This window comes from Papaver somniferum, chromosome 4 (assembly GCF_003573695.1).
Source record: "Papaver somniferum cultivar HN1 chromosome 4, ASM357369v1, whole genome shotgun sequence".
Lineage (NCBI taxonomy): Eukaryota > Viridiplantae > Streptophyta > Magnoliopsida > Ranunculales > Papaveraceae > Papaver > Papaver somniferum.
The window spans coordinates 66,928,515-66,944,283 of record NC_039361.1 but is presented as its reverse complement, the minus strand read 5'-3'; the positions used below and the strand labels follow the sequence as shown (position 1 = coordinate 66,944,283).

The 15,769-nt window shown below is 36.7% G+C and overlaps 2 protein-coding genes across 2 annotated transcripts; one reads left to right on the top strand and one right to left on the bottom strand.

The window, feature by feature from the left end:
- Positions 1-1,997: 1,997 nt before the first annotated feature.
- On the bottom strand, positions 1,998-3,418 carry LOC113272648. The gene is made up of 3 exons (XM_026522456.1): positions 3,232-3,418; positions 2,113-2,795; positions 1,998-2,006 (listed from the first exon to the last, which is right to left on the bottom strand). The coding sequence occupies exons 1-3, from the start codon at positions 3,416-3,418 to the stop codon at positions 1,998-2,000; spliced, it is 879 nt and encodes a 292-aa protein (XP_026378241.1).
- A 2,735-nt stretch (positions 3,419-6,153) lies between these two features.
- On the top strand, positions 6,154-7,495 carry LOC113272647. The gene is made up of 3 exons (XM_026522455.1): positions 6,154-6,700; positions 6,793-6,914; positions 7,067-7,495. The coding sequence occupies exons 1-3, from the start codon at positions 6,154-6,156 to the stop codon at positions 7,493-7,495; spliced, it is 1,098 nt and encodes a 365-aa protein (XP_026378240.1).
- The last annotated feature ends 8,274 nt before the right edge of the window (positions 7,496-15,769 follow it).

Here is a 15,769-nt window from a genome sequence, read left to right as displayed (position 1 = left end):
TGTTGCCGATATACGTAGATGAACAAACAGTGATTTCCACCGTGAAAACAGTCATTAAAATGATCAAATCTCGTTTTAGTGGGCCCACTGCCCCACCATTGTTATATTTACAACAAAATAATATTATATAACCGATTTATAAAATTTATATAATACTACATTTAAGGTATAAGGTATTATTTTATGAAAAATATACATTTGGAGTTACAAAAGTAAAAGTGGGCGGATGTAGTAAAGCTGCCGGCAGTTCAAGATTGCTCGCACGTCAGAACTCAAACTGCACGGCTTTAGAAGAAGCACGCGGTTCAATGGGAAAATCAATAAATTTACCCGGAATAGGCCTAATAATGACCTATTATTCTCTGTATTCCTAGGCTCCCAACTGCTTTGAACTCTTCTTAAACTCTCAGAAAGGTGGGACCAAGGCCCTAAAGTTTTATCCATGCCTATAGCAAGACGAAGCATCCATTTCTAACGACGAGTGAGACCCTAGGGGAGTAGGAACTCCCACTGCTGACTTTGACTGGTAAGATTTCCGTTAATTTTTGCAAAAGGCTCAAGTTGTTCCTATCTCGTTTTTCTTTTTTCTCAATTTTGATGATGCACAAGGGGTGTTTTTTGTTTGTTCAGTGTCACTAATGCTTTCTGTCTCCTCCATTGTCATCTGTGCACAAGCGACAATTTTTGTTGTCGCCACCAGCCACGGAACACCAGCCAGAACAGCTAGTCCAAATCAATGTAGTTAATATCGGATATCGGTTCATCTCGGCCGCGACCGATACACTGGTACGATTTTATATCGGGGATATTATCGTTGAAATATCGGTTCTAAATTTACGGATAAAATATAATAGATACCATCAATTTTATCAAAAAAAACAAAAGAGTAACTTCAATAACTTTAAAGTTCAATACTTAAAAGGATAATTAAACAAGTTTAAAGTTCAAACCGGAAACAAGAGAGTAACTTCACCAACTTTAAAGTTTACAAACTAAAATGGTAACTAAACAGAGATAATACAATTTTATTCTAAATAATAGATATCATCATCTTCAGTAGCTCCATTAGCTCCATCAAGTAGTCCATTATCAGTGTCTAACATCAATTAATCAGTATCATAGCCATCATATTCAGAATCGGTTGGGTAAGTAGACTTGCTTCGAGAGCTACATGCACCCCTACTATCAACTGGACGACTTTCTTCGCCAAGAATATCTTGCAAATCATCCAAAGTTACATTATCACCTTCTACAGCCAAGTCATGTAAGTTCTGTGGATCCAACCATTCATCATTTTCATCATGCTCATCAAGAAAAATAGGGTCACGAGCTTTCCCATCATCATTATATTCTGCAATTTCTTTATAACGACGCTGCAATTTTTTGTTATATTGGATAAATACACTATCATTCAATTTTTGTTGTGTTATGCGATTCCGCTTCTTGGTGTGCAACTGAAATACAAAAAATAAATAACTAAACTGATTGTTTCATGCATTCCAGTTTGTTGTGATAAGAACTTACATTGTTGTTTCATGCATTGTTGAAATTTATGACTTTGCAAAGAACATAATGCAACTGTAAAGATAGAACAAGTAAGACTCACATTTTGAAATGTGCTCCAGTTTCGCTCACATGGGGAAGCAGAAGAAGTAAGACTCAATACCCTGATTGCAAATTTTTGTAGGTTTGGGACATCGATTCCTCCATATGTAATCCACCAATCATCTGTCATAAACATGAACAAAGTAGCTAATCAATACAAACCTATTTAACACAAACATAACCAAATTTTAAACTTACAGTACATGAAAACTTACGAGGTTGATCTTTGTCTCTTCTTTTTTTGCAAGTCTGACTTCCTAGGATTCCATAAGCATCGCTGTACATTCTCAATTCAGTTGTTGCCATCTCAAGTTCATCTTCATTGGTTATAAGCTTTTCCATAGTTGTATGAAGTCCCCTTTTGATTTCTATGTACTTTGGACCATTATCCATCAAATGAGCTGGAATCTTATAGAATATGGAAGGATTTAAATAATAAGCCGCACAATGTAGAGGATGATTAAAGTTATTCTTCCATCTCTTATCAAAAACAGCCTTAACTATAACCCAAGTATCATTATCTTCAGCCAAATTCTTCTCAAGTTGATCCCTTGCTATTCTCATTGCCTCATAAAAAGAAGGCATTGTAGGTTTGCGTTCGATATCCACTAATCTTACTACCTTAACTAAAGGCTTTAGCACCCTACAAGAGTAATCGACATCTTCCCAAAATTTGATATTTGTAACAATTTTAAGTGCATTTACTCCCACATTTTCTCTTGCAAACCTAGTTTTTACCCACCCATCATTCACAAACACCATTTGCAGAGGAGTTTTATACTTTTGAAGACTCTCTAGTGTGTAATATTGAGTTGCAAATCTAGTTTTTGTAGACCTATGTAAGTTTGCACCAGTCAACTCCCTCATTAAGCTCAATACTTGAAAATGAGCATAAATATATGTAACTAGTCTCTTACCTAGTATGATGGCTGTCTTGATTCTTGGAAGCTTGGAACCAAGTTCTTCTAGCATCAACTGAACACAATGAGCACCACAAGGAGTCCAAAATATATGTGGGTATTCTAGCATTAAGTCCTTCCCTGCCTTTTTGAAGTTAGAACCATTATCAGTAATGAACTGAACCACATTTTCTGCACCAACATCAGCAATTACCTCCTTTACAAGCTTACGAATGAAATCGGCATCATTGGTTCTATCTGAGGCATCCACAGACTTCAAAAATACTGAACCTTTAGGACAATTCACCAAAAAGTTAATAAGATGTCTCTTTTTCCCATCAGTCCAACCATCTGACATGATAGAACATCCAAACCTCTTCCAATGTTCCCTAAAGGTATCAACGAACATCCTCATTTCTTCTAATCGGTCCTTGAAAAGATTGGTACGAATCTGATGGTAAGATGGGGGGGGGGGGGGGCATAGCTAACATCAACAAAAAAATAAAATAAAAGTCAGCACATTATGCAATAGTCTGCAATAGTCGGCATATTATGCAATAGTCAACACATTATGCAATTCCAGACAACACAGATGTTATGAGATTTCTAAGAAGCATGTTATATCATTCACACATTTAACAAGCAACTAGTTCTGAATAAGCAAGCATCAATCAAGGAACAAGCAAGGAACTAGTTCATCAAGGAAAACAAGGTTTGAAAAAAATACCTTTCCCATAATCACCAATTGCAAAGATCATTTCTTTGAAACTTGGGCAACGAACGGTATTAAATGCCACTGAATTCTCAGTCATCCAAGATGATATGCATTTCCATGCAGTCTTTAATAACTTCTCTTTCACTGCACAATTCCTTTCAGCGGTGACCTTTTGAGTTTTCTTGTGATCTGTCCTCATATATAAATCAATAGGACCTCTTGTATTACTTTGGGTTATTCGCTTTCTCTTCGTCTGATTTTGAACATGTAAATCAACACCACTACCACTGCCAAAAGTTCCTTCCTTAGATTGGATTCTCAATGATGATATTTGAAGAACACGACTTGCTGAATCAGGTATTTGAAGAACACGATCTGTTTTTCACTTCATCTCCTCTTCTTTTCTCTTCCACAGTTCGACTGAAAACAATCGAATGAAAATTTTAGGGATTTAACCTATACCGGAACTGAAAAACCAAGATTACCCTTACACTTTACACAAAATGACCGGTACCGGTTAATTTCGGAAAATATCGTTTCGTCCGTATCGGCCGATTTTATCGGGTAAATATCGTATCCCCGATATCCTTCATATCGTACCGTTCTAGACCGGTATCCGAAATTTCGGCCATATCGGCCGATATATACATTTGGACCAGTGTAGTCAATATCGGCCGATATATCGCCGAAATTTCGGATACCGGTCTAGAACGGTACGATATGAAGGATATCGGGGATACGATATTTACCCGATAAAATCGGCCGATACGGACGAAACGATATTTTCCGAAATTAACCGGTACCGGTCATTTTGTGTAAAGTGTAAGGGTAATCTTGGTTTTTCAGTTCCGGTATAGGTTAAATCCCTAAAATTTTCATTCGATTGTTTTCAGTCGAACTGTGGAAGAGAAAAGAAGAGGAGATGAAGTGAAAAACAGATCGTGTTCTTCAAATACCTGATTCAGCAAGTCGTATTCTTCAAATATCATCATTGAGAATCCAATCTAAGGAAGGAACTTTTGATTAGCTGATGTTCTTCATCTAAAAATCTCAGAGACTATTGATTAATTGAAGGTTAGGGTTTTGAACCTTTTGATAATTACTCTTTTTTTTTTGCTTTGATTAATTAAATTCGTCAACATATTCAAAACCCACTTATTTTTGAGGGTTCATTCTTATTAATAACTTGTACTCACAAATTTCATCTTCAAAACCTATATCAGAAAGAAAAAAAACCCAGTTTTTTCTTCATCAATTAAAGAATTTGAGGTAATAGACCTTCCTAATAGACAATGGAAATTGACAGTTAATGGTCAAATATGGTAATAAACCTTCTTTATTATTGTTTTTTTTTTATTTTGGTTGATTTATTAGCTATTTATGTTTTAGGTTATTGCTATGAATTCTTCTAGTGCATCCAATGCAAACACCACAAATAATATATGTGGTTTATTGCCTTCTTCTACGCAAGCTAGGGATCCGGCATGGGAATGGGGTGAACGCAAAGACCCAGAAAATCCAAATATTATTACCTGTTTGTTATGTAACAAATTAATCCGTGGTGGTGGAATCACAAGGCTTAAGGAGCATCTCGTAGGAAAGTCAGGGAATACTTCACCATGTCCGAATGCAACCACTTCTGTTATCAACAAAGTAAATCAGTTGTTTGCTGTAAAGAAGACCAAAAATGCTCATAGGGCTAACATTGATTTAGCGTACCAGCGTACATTCAACTCTGATGAAGGCTCTGATGTTGACACAGATGTTGGGGAACAAGAAGTTGAAATTGATGGAAATGTTGGCAGTGGTAGTGGTGTTGATTTACATGTTCAAAATCAGACGAAGAGAAAGCGAATAACCCAAAGTAATACAAGAGGTCCTATTGATTTATATATGAGGACAGATCACAAGAAAACTCAAAAGGTCACCGCTGAAAGGAACTGTGCAGTGAAAGAGAAGTTATTAAAGACTGCATGGAAATGCATATCATCTTGGATGACTGAGAATTCAGTGGCATTTAATACCGTTCGTTGCCCAAGTTTCAAAGAAATGATCTTTGCAATTGGTGATTATGGGAAAGGTATTTTTTTCAAACCTTGTTTTCCTTGATGAACTAGTTCCTTGCTTGTTCCTTGATTGATGCTTGCTTATTCAGAACTAGTTGCTTGTTAAATGTGTGAATGATATAACATGCTTCTTAGAAATCACATAACATCTGTGTTGTCTGGAATTGCATAATGTGTTGACTATTGCATAATATGCCGACTATTGCAGACTATTGCATAATGTGCTGACTTTTATTTTATTTTTTTGTTGATGTTAGCTATGCCCCCCCCCCCCATCTTACCATCAGATTCGTACCAATCTTTTCAAGGACCGATTAGAAGAAATGAGGATGTTCGTTGATACCTTTAGGGAACATTGGAAGAGGTTTGGATGTTCTATCATGTCAGATGGTTGGACGGATGGGAAAAAGAGACATCTTATTAACTTTTTGGTGAATTGTCCTAAAGGTTCAGTATTTTTGAAGTCTGTGGATGCCTCAGATAGAACCAATGATGCCGATTTCATTCGTAAGCTTGTAAAGGAGGTAATTGCTGATGTTGGTGCAGAAAATGTGGTTCAGTTCATTACTGATAATGGTTCTAACTTCAAAAAGGCAGGGAAGGACTTAATGCTTGAATACCCACATATATTTTGGACTCCTTGTGGTGCTCATTGTGTTCAGTTGATGCTAGAAGAACTTGGTTCCAAGCTTCCAAGACAGCCATCATACTAGGTAAGAGACTAGTTACATATATTTATGCTCATTTTCAAGTATTGAGCTTAATAAGGGAGTTGACTGGTGCAGACTTACATAGGTCTACAAAAACTAGATTTGCAACTCAATATTACACACTAGAGAGTCTTCAAAAGTATAAAACTCCTCTGCAAATGGTGTTTGTGAATGATGGGTGGGTAAAAACTAGGTTTGCAAGAGAAAATGTGGGAGTAAATGCACTTAAAATTGTTACAAATATCAAATTTTGGGAAGATGTCGATTACTCTTGTAGGGTGCTAAAGCCTTTAGTTAAGGTAGTAAGATTAGTGGATATCGAACGCAAACCTACAATGCCTTCTTTTTATGAGGCAATGAGAATAGCAAGGGATCAACTTGAGAAGAATTTGGCTGAAGATAATGATACTTGGGTTATAGTTAAGGCTGTTTTTGATAAGAGATGGAAGAATAACTTTAATCATCCTCTACATTGTGCGGCTTATTATCTAAATCCTTCCATATTCTATAAGATTCCAGCTCATTTGATGGATAATGGTCCAAAGTACATAGAAATCAAAAGGGGACTTCATACAGCTATGGAAAAGCTTATAACCAATGAAGATGAACTTGAGATGGCAACAACTGAATTGAGAATGTACAGCGATGCTTATGGAATCCTAGGAAGTCAGACTTGCAAAAAAAGAAGAGACAAAGATCAACCTCGTAAGTTTTCCTGTACTGTAAGTTTAAAATTTGGTTACGTTTGTGTTAAATAGGTTTGTATTGATTAGCTACTTTGTTCATGTTTATGACAGATGATTGGTGGATTACATATGGAGGAATCGATGTCCCAAACCTACAAAAATTTGCAATCAGGTTATTGAGTCTTACTTCTTCTGCTTCCCCATGTGAGCGAAACTGGAGCACATTTCAAAATGTGAGTCTTACTTGTTCTATCTTTACAGTTGCATTATGTTCTTTGCAAAGTCATAAATTTCAACAATGCATGAAACAACAATGTAAGTTCTTATCACGACAAACTGGAATGCATGAAACAATCAGTTTAGTTATTTATTTTTTGTATTTCAGTTGCACACCAAGAAGCGGAATCGCATAACACAACAAAAATTGAATGATAGTGTATTTATCCAATATAACAAAAAATTGCAGCGTCGTTATAAAGAAATTGCAGAATATAATGATGATGGGAAAGCTCGTGACCCTATTTTTCTTGATGAGCATGATGAAAATGATGAATGGTTGGATCCACAGAACTTACATGACTTGGCTGTAGAAGGTGATAATGTAACTTTGGATGATTTGCAAGATATTCTTGGCGAAGAAAGTCGTCCAGTTGATAGTAGGGGTGCATGTAGCTCTCGAAGCAAGTCTACTTACCCAACTGATTCTGAATATGATGGCTATGATACTGATCAATTGATGTTAGACACTGATAATGGACTACTTGATGGAGCTAATGGAGCTACTGAAGATGATGATATCTATTATTTAGAATAAAATTGTATTATCTCTGTTTAGTTACCATTTTAGTTTGTAAACTTTAAAGTTGGTGAAGTTACTCTCTTGTTTCCGGTTTGAACTTTAAACTTGTTTAATTATCCTTTTAAGTATTGAACTTTAAAGTTATTGAAGTTACTCTTTTGTTTTTTTTGATAAAATTGATGGTATCTATTATATTTTATCCGTAAATTTAGAACCGATATTAGACCGATATTTCAACGATAATATCCCCGATATAAAATGGTACCAGTGTATCGGTCGCGGCCAAGATGAACCGATATCCGATATTAACTACATTGGTTCGACTGGTGGTGTGTAGACAAATATCCACTACCACCGTGGTCACTACCGAGAAAGGGTGTATCAAGATATCATCCCAAACGGACCACTATATAATCAATCCACCAGAATCATCCGATGACATATCTTGTATTTCTCGCTGAAACTTGCTACCTCGTTACCTCTGTATGTCAAATCAGCCATTTCTGCAACGACGTTCTCTTTAATTTCTTCGTCACACCGTAATAAGATTTCTTCTCTGTTAAGGTAATATTTGTCTGTCAGCAGCAACAGAAGCCACAACAACAATGGCATCAGCAGCAGCAGCAATCGCGTCAGCAGCAACCTCAGCAGCAGAGGCAACAGCACAAGAAGCAGTGCAATAGCTTGAGATAGTGTGTCACCTCAATGAAGGCAACCTGGACTGGATGTTATAAGCTTTTAATTGATCAGTACTTTTTTTTCCCTAGAAACCTTAGGATTATAACCAAGCATGGATTCTTTGTTTGATCATAGTCAAACCAAATTGTGTTTTATTTCTTAGAGTTTTTTTTGTTTTGTTTTGATCAAAAAAAGACTACTGTTAACGAGAATCGAACCTGTCTGACCTGGCTGGTCACATAGCACGCTGACCACTGGTTGGTGTTAAACTAACAAATGATGAAGGCTTAGTCATTTCAAGATCCTTAATGTGGTGGTTGGTGTTAAATTGTCTTCCTCTCATATATTTGTGAGCCGTTGTTTTCTGATTCTTCTCAGTTGTGCCAAAGCTACATCTGTCTATATTTAAGTCCATTTTATGAGGTTGCCATTTACAAAACAATGCATATGTTCTATAAGAATTATTACGAGTTCAATACATGGTTCACAGTGTGGTGCGTAGTTGAACGGAAAACAGCATTTGCTTTAGGTCTCCGAGCTATGACTCATGTCAAGTTCAGATGCAAATTGTATGACTCCACTTGTCCTATTATTAGCTGCTTTAAGAAAACAATATCGATATCGCTTTCTCAAGGTGGACCAACGCCCTAAGGTTCACCAAAACCTATATCCCTTTATTTAATGGACAAGCATCCATTTCTTACGACGAGTGCTGCATTTGAGATCCTAGGAGAGAAGGAACTCTGGTAAGATTTCCGTTCTTCTTTGCAAAAGATTCAAGTTGTTTGTTTAGAAATTAGGTTTGTTATTAGGAACGTCTAATTCCGTATACGGTTCTCCAAGTTATCTCGTTTTCCAATTTTAAGGGATGTTTGTTGTTTGTCCAATGTCAGTAATGCTTTCTGTGTCCTCCATTTTCAGTTTTGTTGAGAATTTCATTAAAATAGTAGCTGAGCATAACCTTTTTTTACGTAGATAAAAAGTGATTTTACGGAAGTTAATGGGTTCGCGTTTCAACTTATCACTGCAATCATAATTTTATTTTCTTTCTTTGTTTACCAACATTGTTCCAGTTCAGGATACTTAACAGTCCAACATTACGAAACAGAATTTCTTCATCAAATCCTTGGTAGAGAGTTGAACAGAGCTTCTTCATCAAACAGAGAAAAAAAAGAAGTAGAAGTCAAAAGAAAAATGGATGTTGTTGTAATGCTGTTTGTTTTGTTACTTTCATCACCTTTAACATCAGGAGAGACATCAAACTCTACTTCTTCTCTAGCTTCTCCGCCAGTTAGTGACGATGCTCTTCCGAAGGTACCGAAGAATATCGAGCCGACTTTTCCTCCACCATTTCCGGCTAACACAAGCAGCACAGGCGACTCAGGATCATCAAGCAACTTCTATACTTCTCCTTTAATGATTGTTATCTACGTCCTTGGGTCAGTTTTGACCATCCTCCCAACTATTTATGGAATTTGCAAATGTATAACTTGTACTGATGATAAAGATGGAAACTGTTTCATCAAGATTGTTATAGCCTGCTGTAGTTCTTCAGTATCATCATCAAACCATCATACTAATCATATTCCTAAAGTGGTTCTTAGACCAACCCAGTTTGATGGTCCTAGAGGGTTAGGTAGACCAAGTCAAGTTCCAACTATGTTTGATGGACAAACTTTCTTTGATGGACCGAGAAGTATCTACGATATGGTTTAATAGAAGAAGAAGAGTGAAGAAGAAAAGGCAGAAAAAAAACAAGATTAAATCGTCTTTACAAATATTTGTCAGTGTGTTTTCATGTGTAAGGTGTTGTTGCTTCATCTGTGTGTTTATGTAAGTATTATTCAGTGTGTTTTCAAATATTATTCAGTGTGTTTATATGTAAGGAACTAGTAATACCAAGTCAATGTGAAGGTGTAATCATTACCACCAACAAGTGGAGTGCACGCGTTTTGCACGTTAGCAAACCTTAGTTTTTCATATGCATTTTCCATTTCTGCAAAACTATGATGCTGTGGAATAAAAACCATTATAACATACTAATGTCGGCTAAATATTTCGGCGTGTATGTGGTGGCTTGAACAGGTAGAGCAAGGTCTAATTTCTGCATACACTTTTGATGATGCATTACCTTATTATTTTCTCAAACATTACGACCTTTCTCTTCTTTTTCTGGATTTAATAACTCGGGCTTCCCTATTTCTTGGACTATTTTCTTAAGTAAGCATTGGGACTGGATTACTTGAGAAGAGATCAATAGTTCCAGCTGCGAGTCTACTGTAAAATTTAAGATATAGACCATTGCTATACTGGTGCCATTGATGATATCAATACTGAAAGCTGATTTTATAAAACAATTAAGATGACACCAATATTTACATAAACAATGAACACAAACCTCTATACAATCTGAAAAAAAAACTCACAGAACATGTACATTGTACAATTGTTTTCATGACTTGCATTGTCTGCCTAATGAACAATTATATCCGAACAAAGAAATGATCATCGCCAGATCAAGGCATTTCCAGCTCAGCGTTCATCATCTGACAAATGCAGGCTCCCTATCAAAATTAGCTCTAATAAGCGTACATGCTCAATTTTGCTAGATGTAGCATCCCCACTACTTGCAGCTAAAGGTTCTAAGGTGTTAGACATGATCCTGAATGTTCTAAGAGAATCAAAACTACGAAATTTCACAAATCAATATACAATCTCAAAATCAATTACCAACCATCCTAAGAGCGTCCACAGTGGTGCGAGTATAACTAAAGACCAAAGACTAAAAAAAAAGATCAAATATGGGTTTAGTCCGTCCTGTGACGTAGCGGGTGACGAGTAAATTTGGTCGCGCGTTGATATAAAGTCCGCTTCATCGTCCAGCGTAGATAAAGATTACGCCTGACATGGGGCGTTGATAAAGATAACGCATGGTATGGGGCGTTGATAAAGATAACGCCTGGTATGGGGCGTGAACTATAGCAACGCCTGGTGTGTGGGACGGAGATTATACGTTCGCCCGGATTCAAAAAAAAAATAAAAATGGGGCATTGATAAAGACAACGCCCCAAGCAAAGTTTTCAAAACTAGTTAATGGTGGGATCATGACTATATCAACGTCCCAAGAGAGGCGTTAACTTTATGTACGCCTGGGTGTCCGGCGTTAACTTTACGTACGCCCCATCCAGGCGGACATTATACCAACGCCCCATCCAGGCGGACATTATACCAACGCTCCATCCAGGCGGACATTATACCAACGCTCCATCCAGGAGGACATTATACCAACGCCCCTGCATCAGGCGTTAACTTTACGAACACGCGGCTACATGCGGATATTATACCAACGCCCGTCGGGTAGGCGGACATTATATAAACGCCCGACTATATTTGGGTTTGGTCTTGATCGCTGACCAAATTTGGTCTGGGTTTTACTCTTTGATCAAATTTTGATCGATGGTCCGTCCCACTACGCCAGCCCACTCGACACCAAATTTGGGTTTAGTCGTCCACTGCAGTTGCTCTAAGCAATTACAAAGAAAGATAGAGACAGACTTACATTTTTTTTTTTTTTTGATTTGTTATCAGAAGATATTAAATTTCCAATCTCACTCCAGCACCCTTATCATCACTTCTTCACCTTTATTATCCTTCGTTTTCCGCTCTTCAACCTCCATTCATTTTCTTCTAATATATCATCATTAGTCATTAACCATTCTTCCGATAGTCCTCATTTAGTTTCCGTTGATTGATTAATCACTTTATCCATATCTAAATTACAGGTTACAGTAGAAAACAATTTTGATATGAGGACATGTACGTACCTAAACAAAGAAAAGAAAAACAATCGACTCAATTTCTGATGTCCTCCATTAACCCTTCGAAACTCATCTGAATATTCTTGTGAGATTTTAGTTTTTAGAGAAAAGTGTGAGAGGGCGTTGACGGAGGAGAAGAATGATCGAAGACGGAGATGAAGTAATGTTTTCTTTATGCGGTTGGATCGAACAGACGTGATTGGAGATGAATCTAATCAACGGAGGTAACTAGAAAAACGGGATGGATCAACAATACGTGCGACGTACCAATAATACGTGCGCAGACGAAAAATTCGGTGGCAACGAAAAAAAAGGTTAGCATTTTCGATTTCTGTTGTTGGCATTAAAGAGGGGGAGATACCAAACCACACAAGAACAAGCTCAAGCTTACGAGGACCACCTTCACTAGCTAGTTTGCAACTAAAGAAAATACTTTAGAAGCGGCCAGCACTTAATACTAACAGTGAGTGGCAAAAGTAGGGAAAACATGAGGTTATTAAGAACCAAGTAAAGTGGATGGCATCAGAAAGGAAAATAGAACCCGGCCCATAATCCTAAAGTTCGAACGGAAAACAGTATTTGCATACTTCAGTTGAAAGCTTAGCCTAATGCACATAGTAAGATTGGTTTAGTCAGTTCGGAAAGAACACCGCGCCTTAATATTACATAAATATAAATCCAAGAGATTGGATTTAATCGTTCTTATTACACTTAAAACAAGATGTCCATACCACTTACCAGCTACGTAACAGCTGAGATCTTAATATGTCAAATTAAAAATTTCAAGAGTAAGCTGCGCACATAGGCGCAAGATCTTCTATCTATATTCTTTGTGTTACTTCTTACTTGTGGACTAGTTAACCGACTTCAACCGTAAGTGGCGCTCGTGTCTAACAGCATGTGTATATATCCTCGCGTATGCATCAATTACTAACGTAAAATTCAACTCAGTCCCCGTACAGCCTGACAGCATCATCGCTAAAAATAAATTAACAAGTTCCATGGCAGTGTTTCACATGAATCAATCAAATTGATTTACGATAATAAGTAAAAAAATAACATTCAATAAGCGAATTAGTTACTAGTAAATTTGGTTCATTTTATGTTTTTCTATGTACTAATTACTCTTTAAAACTCGGTGTAGAACTTGTAAAATACACATAAGAGCATTTGCTTATCATAAGATCATTTGAACAATTCCCAAAGCCCAAACATACAAAAAGGACGAACCCCATATGTGAGAGGCCGGACAAGATCAAAACCTCATGTTTACTTTTTTTTCTTTCATTTTCTTTAAAGAAAAACACACAGATGATCATTAAAAGTCAGAAACGGCAAAGAGTTACATCATAAATTTTTCAGCTTCAAGCTTGACTCTAACAGACTCGGGGAGATTCATACTCCATTTCCTATTACAATTGTTTGTCCTAGCAAACCTGGCCAGAAGATCTACCACTTGATTACACTTCCTATTCCTAAAGCAAACAATAACATTTCCTAAACAAATAATAAGATGCTGACACTCTTCAATAATGTTACCATCTTCCCAGGGAGAGATATTGCACATGCCATTGATGCTGTCCATAACCTTCTTGTTATCACCTTCCACAATGACATTCTGGATTTGTAGCTGAATGATCCATTGCAGAGCTTTAAGCGCAACGACAGCTTCAACCTGAGTTATATCCCTGACTCTCTCTACCAGTGTCCATGCCTCCACCAATTGACCTGTAAAATCTCTTATTATTAGAGCAATTCCAGCATAAAGGTTACCAGGCAAAACTGAAGCATCTATATTAATTTTCAGTCTTCCCCTTAAAGGAGGAGAACATATATTCATGTTATCTCTTCTATTTCCCATATTATTTCTCCTGGATCTTAAAAACTGCATCTGAATCAATTGATTGTTAGTATGTATTTTATTCTCATTGCAATAAGTGTAAACCATGGCTTTCAGATTGTTAATGGAACAGTTTTTTCCTTCAAAAACTAGCTCACATCTCGATATGAACCACATTGTGATCACAATGAGATTCACATTGCCCTTTCTCCCAAAATTGATTCTAGAACCTTTATTGTCCCATGTTTTTATCCATTGCTTAATATCATCTATGTTACTGAGATCTTGAGCAATATTTGGGAAGATAACATTCCAAATGCTTCTAGGATAATTGCATTGAATAAGCATGTGAGTAGTGCTATCCTCTTCTTCTTGACATCTAGTGCATATGCCATCATGGTCTGGATTGTATCTGTTAAGCTTTTGATTTACTGGGAGAATGTTTTGAGCAATTTTCCACAGGAACAACTGACATTTATGAGGAATTTGGAAATGACATAAGCCTAACCAAAATTTAGCTTCTTCTTTTTTATTTCTGAGGGTTTGATTGTTGTAGCAGAGAATGGCTTTGTAGATAGAATTCACAGAGAACATACCATTGGTTGTTAAGGACCATTTCATCTTATCCCCTTGTTGAGTAAGAGGAATAATATTCAGAATTTCTTCCACTTGGTCTTGAGTAAAGTATTCTTGAAGAAGATCAATTTTCCAATTTCTTGTATTAAGGTCACTGAAATCTACAACTTTCATGTGATAAGGAATGTCTTCACTGTTTCTGAAATTTTCTTGGATATGTTGGGCAGTGTATCCTTTGATCCAATTGTCTTTGAAAGCATTAACTGACTTACCATCTCCAATTAACCAAATATGAAACTTTTTGATCCATTCTATGCCTTTACTGATGCTTTTCCAGATAGCAGTTCCACTCTCAGATATGTCTTCACGAAGAATGTTTTCATTTCTGAAGTAGTTAGCTTCTAGAATGATGGCCCATTTCTTATCATTTTCATTAATTAATCTCCATGCCAATTTAGTGATCATTGCTTCATTCAAGATCTTCAGATTTTTGAACCTAAGTCCTCCTCATCTTTTGGGGATTGAAACTGCACCCCAAGAGATGAAATAGTAACCTCTTCCATTGTTCTTGTTCCACCAGTATTTTCTTTGGGTAGCTTCAAGATGGTTTATAGTTTGTTGAGGAATAATAAAACATCCCATCTGAAATTGAGCCATGGAATTAGTGACAGCCTGAATTTATGTACTTCTGCCTGCTTGAGTCACCATACCAGCCTGCCAGTGTTGAATTCTTGTCTTCATCTTTTCATGGATATTTTTGAAGCACTTATTTCTCCCTTTGCTCATGAATAAGTTAATTCCCAGGTACTTTTCATCCAAAGGCATAGTTTTCATTCCTATCATGTTGCATATGTCAATCTTGATGCTCTCATTTAATCTCTTACTGAAGTGTATACTGGATTTGTTAAGATTTATCATCTGTCCTGAAGCTTCACAAAATTTATATATGACCTTTTGCAGACTTTCTATGGAAGACCTTTTAGCTGAGGAAAACAATATGCAGTCATCTGCAAAGAAAAGATGTGAAACTGGAGGACCATATCTTGCAGGGTGAATGGGAATTATGGTCTTGTTATCCAATTCAGCTTGGATCATCCTACTAAATTCTTCCATACATATGATGAAGAGATATGGAGATTGGCTATCTCCCTGTCTTAATCCTCTTGTAGGAACCATTGCTTGTATTGGAGAACCATTTAGCAAAATTGAGATAGTAGTGGTTGATATACATTGGTTGAATAGCTGGCACCATCTATCACAGAATCCAAGTTTCAGCAAAATTTCATTGATGAAGCTCCATTTCATCCTGTAAAAAGCTTTTGACATGTCCAATTTAACAGCCACAACTCCATGATAAGATCTTGTGTTCTTCATGTA

What these genes read in the sequence shown, in the direction of transcription:
- LOC113272648 (XM_026522456.1), bottom strand. Translation starts at nt 3,418, where the DNA reads ATGAGGACAGATCACAAGAAAACTCAAAAGGTCACCGCTGAAAGGAAT. An exon ending in AATTGGTGATTATGGGAAAG is followed by an intron (nt 2,796 to 3,231) that starts GTATTTTTTTCA and finishes ATTGTCCTAAAG; the next exon opens with GTTCAGTATTTTTGAAGTCT.
- LOC113272647 (XM_026522455.1), top strand. Translation starts at nt 6,154, where the DNA reads ATGGTGTTTGTGAATGATGGGTGGGTAAAAACTAGGTTTGCAAGAGAA. An exon ending in AAGAGACAAAGATCAACCTC is followed by an intron (nt 6,701 to 6,792) that starts GTAAGTTTTCCT and finishes TGTTTATGACAG; the next exon opens with ATGATTGGTGGATTACATAT. An exon ending in ACTGGAGCACATTTCAAAAT is followed by an intron (nt 6,915 to 7,066) that starts GTGAGTCTTACT and finishes TTTGTATTTCAG; the next exon opens with TTGCACACCAAGAAGCGGAA.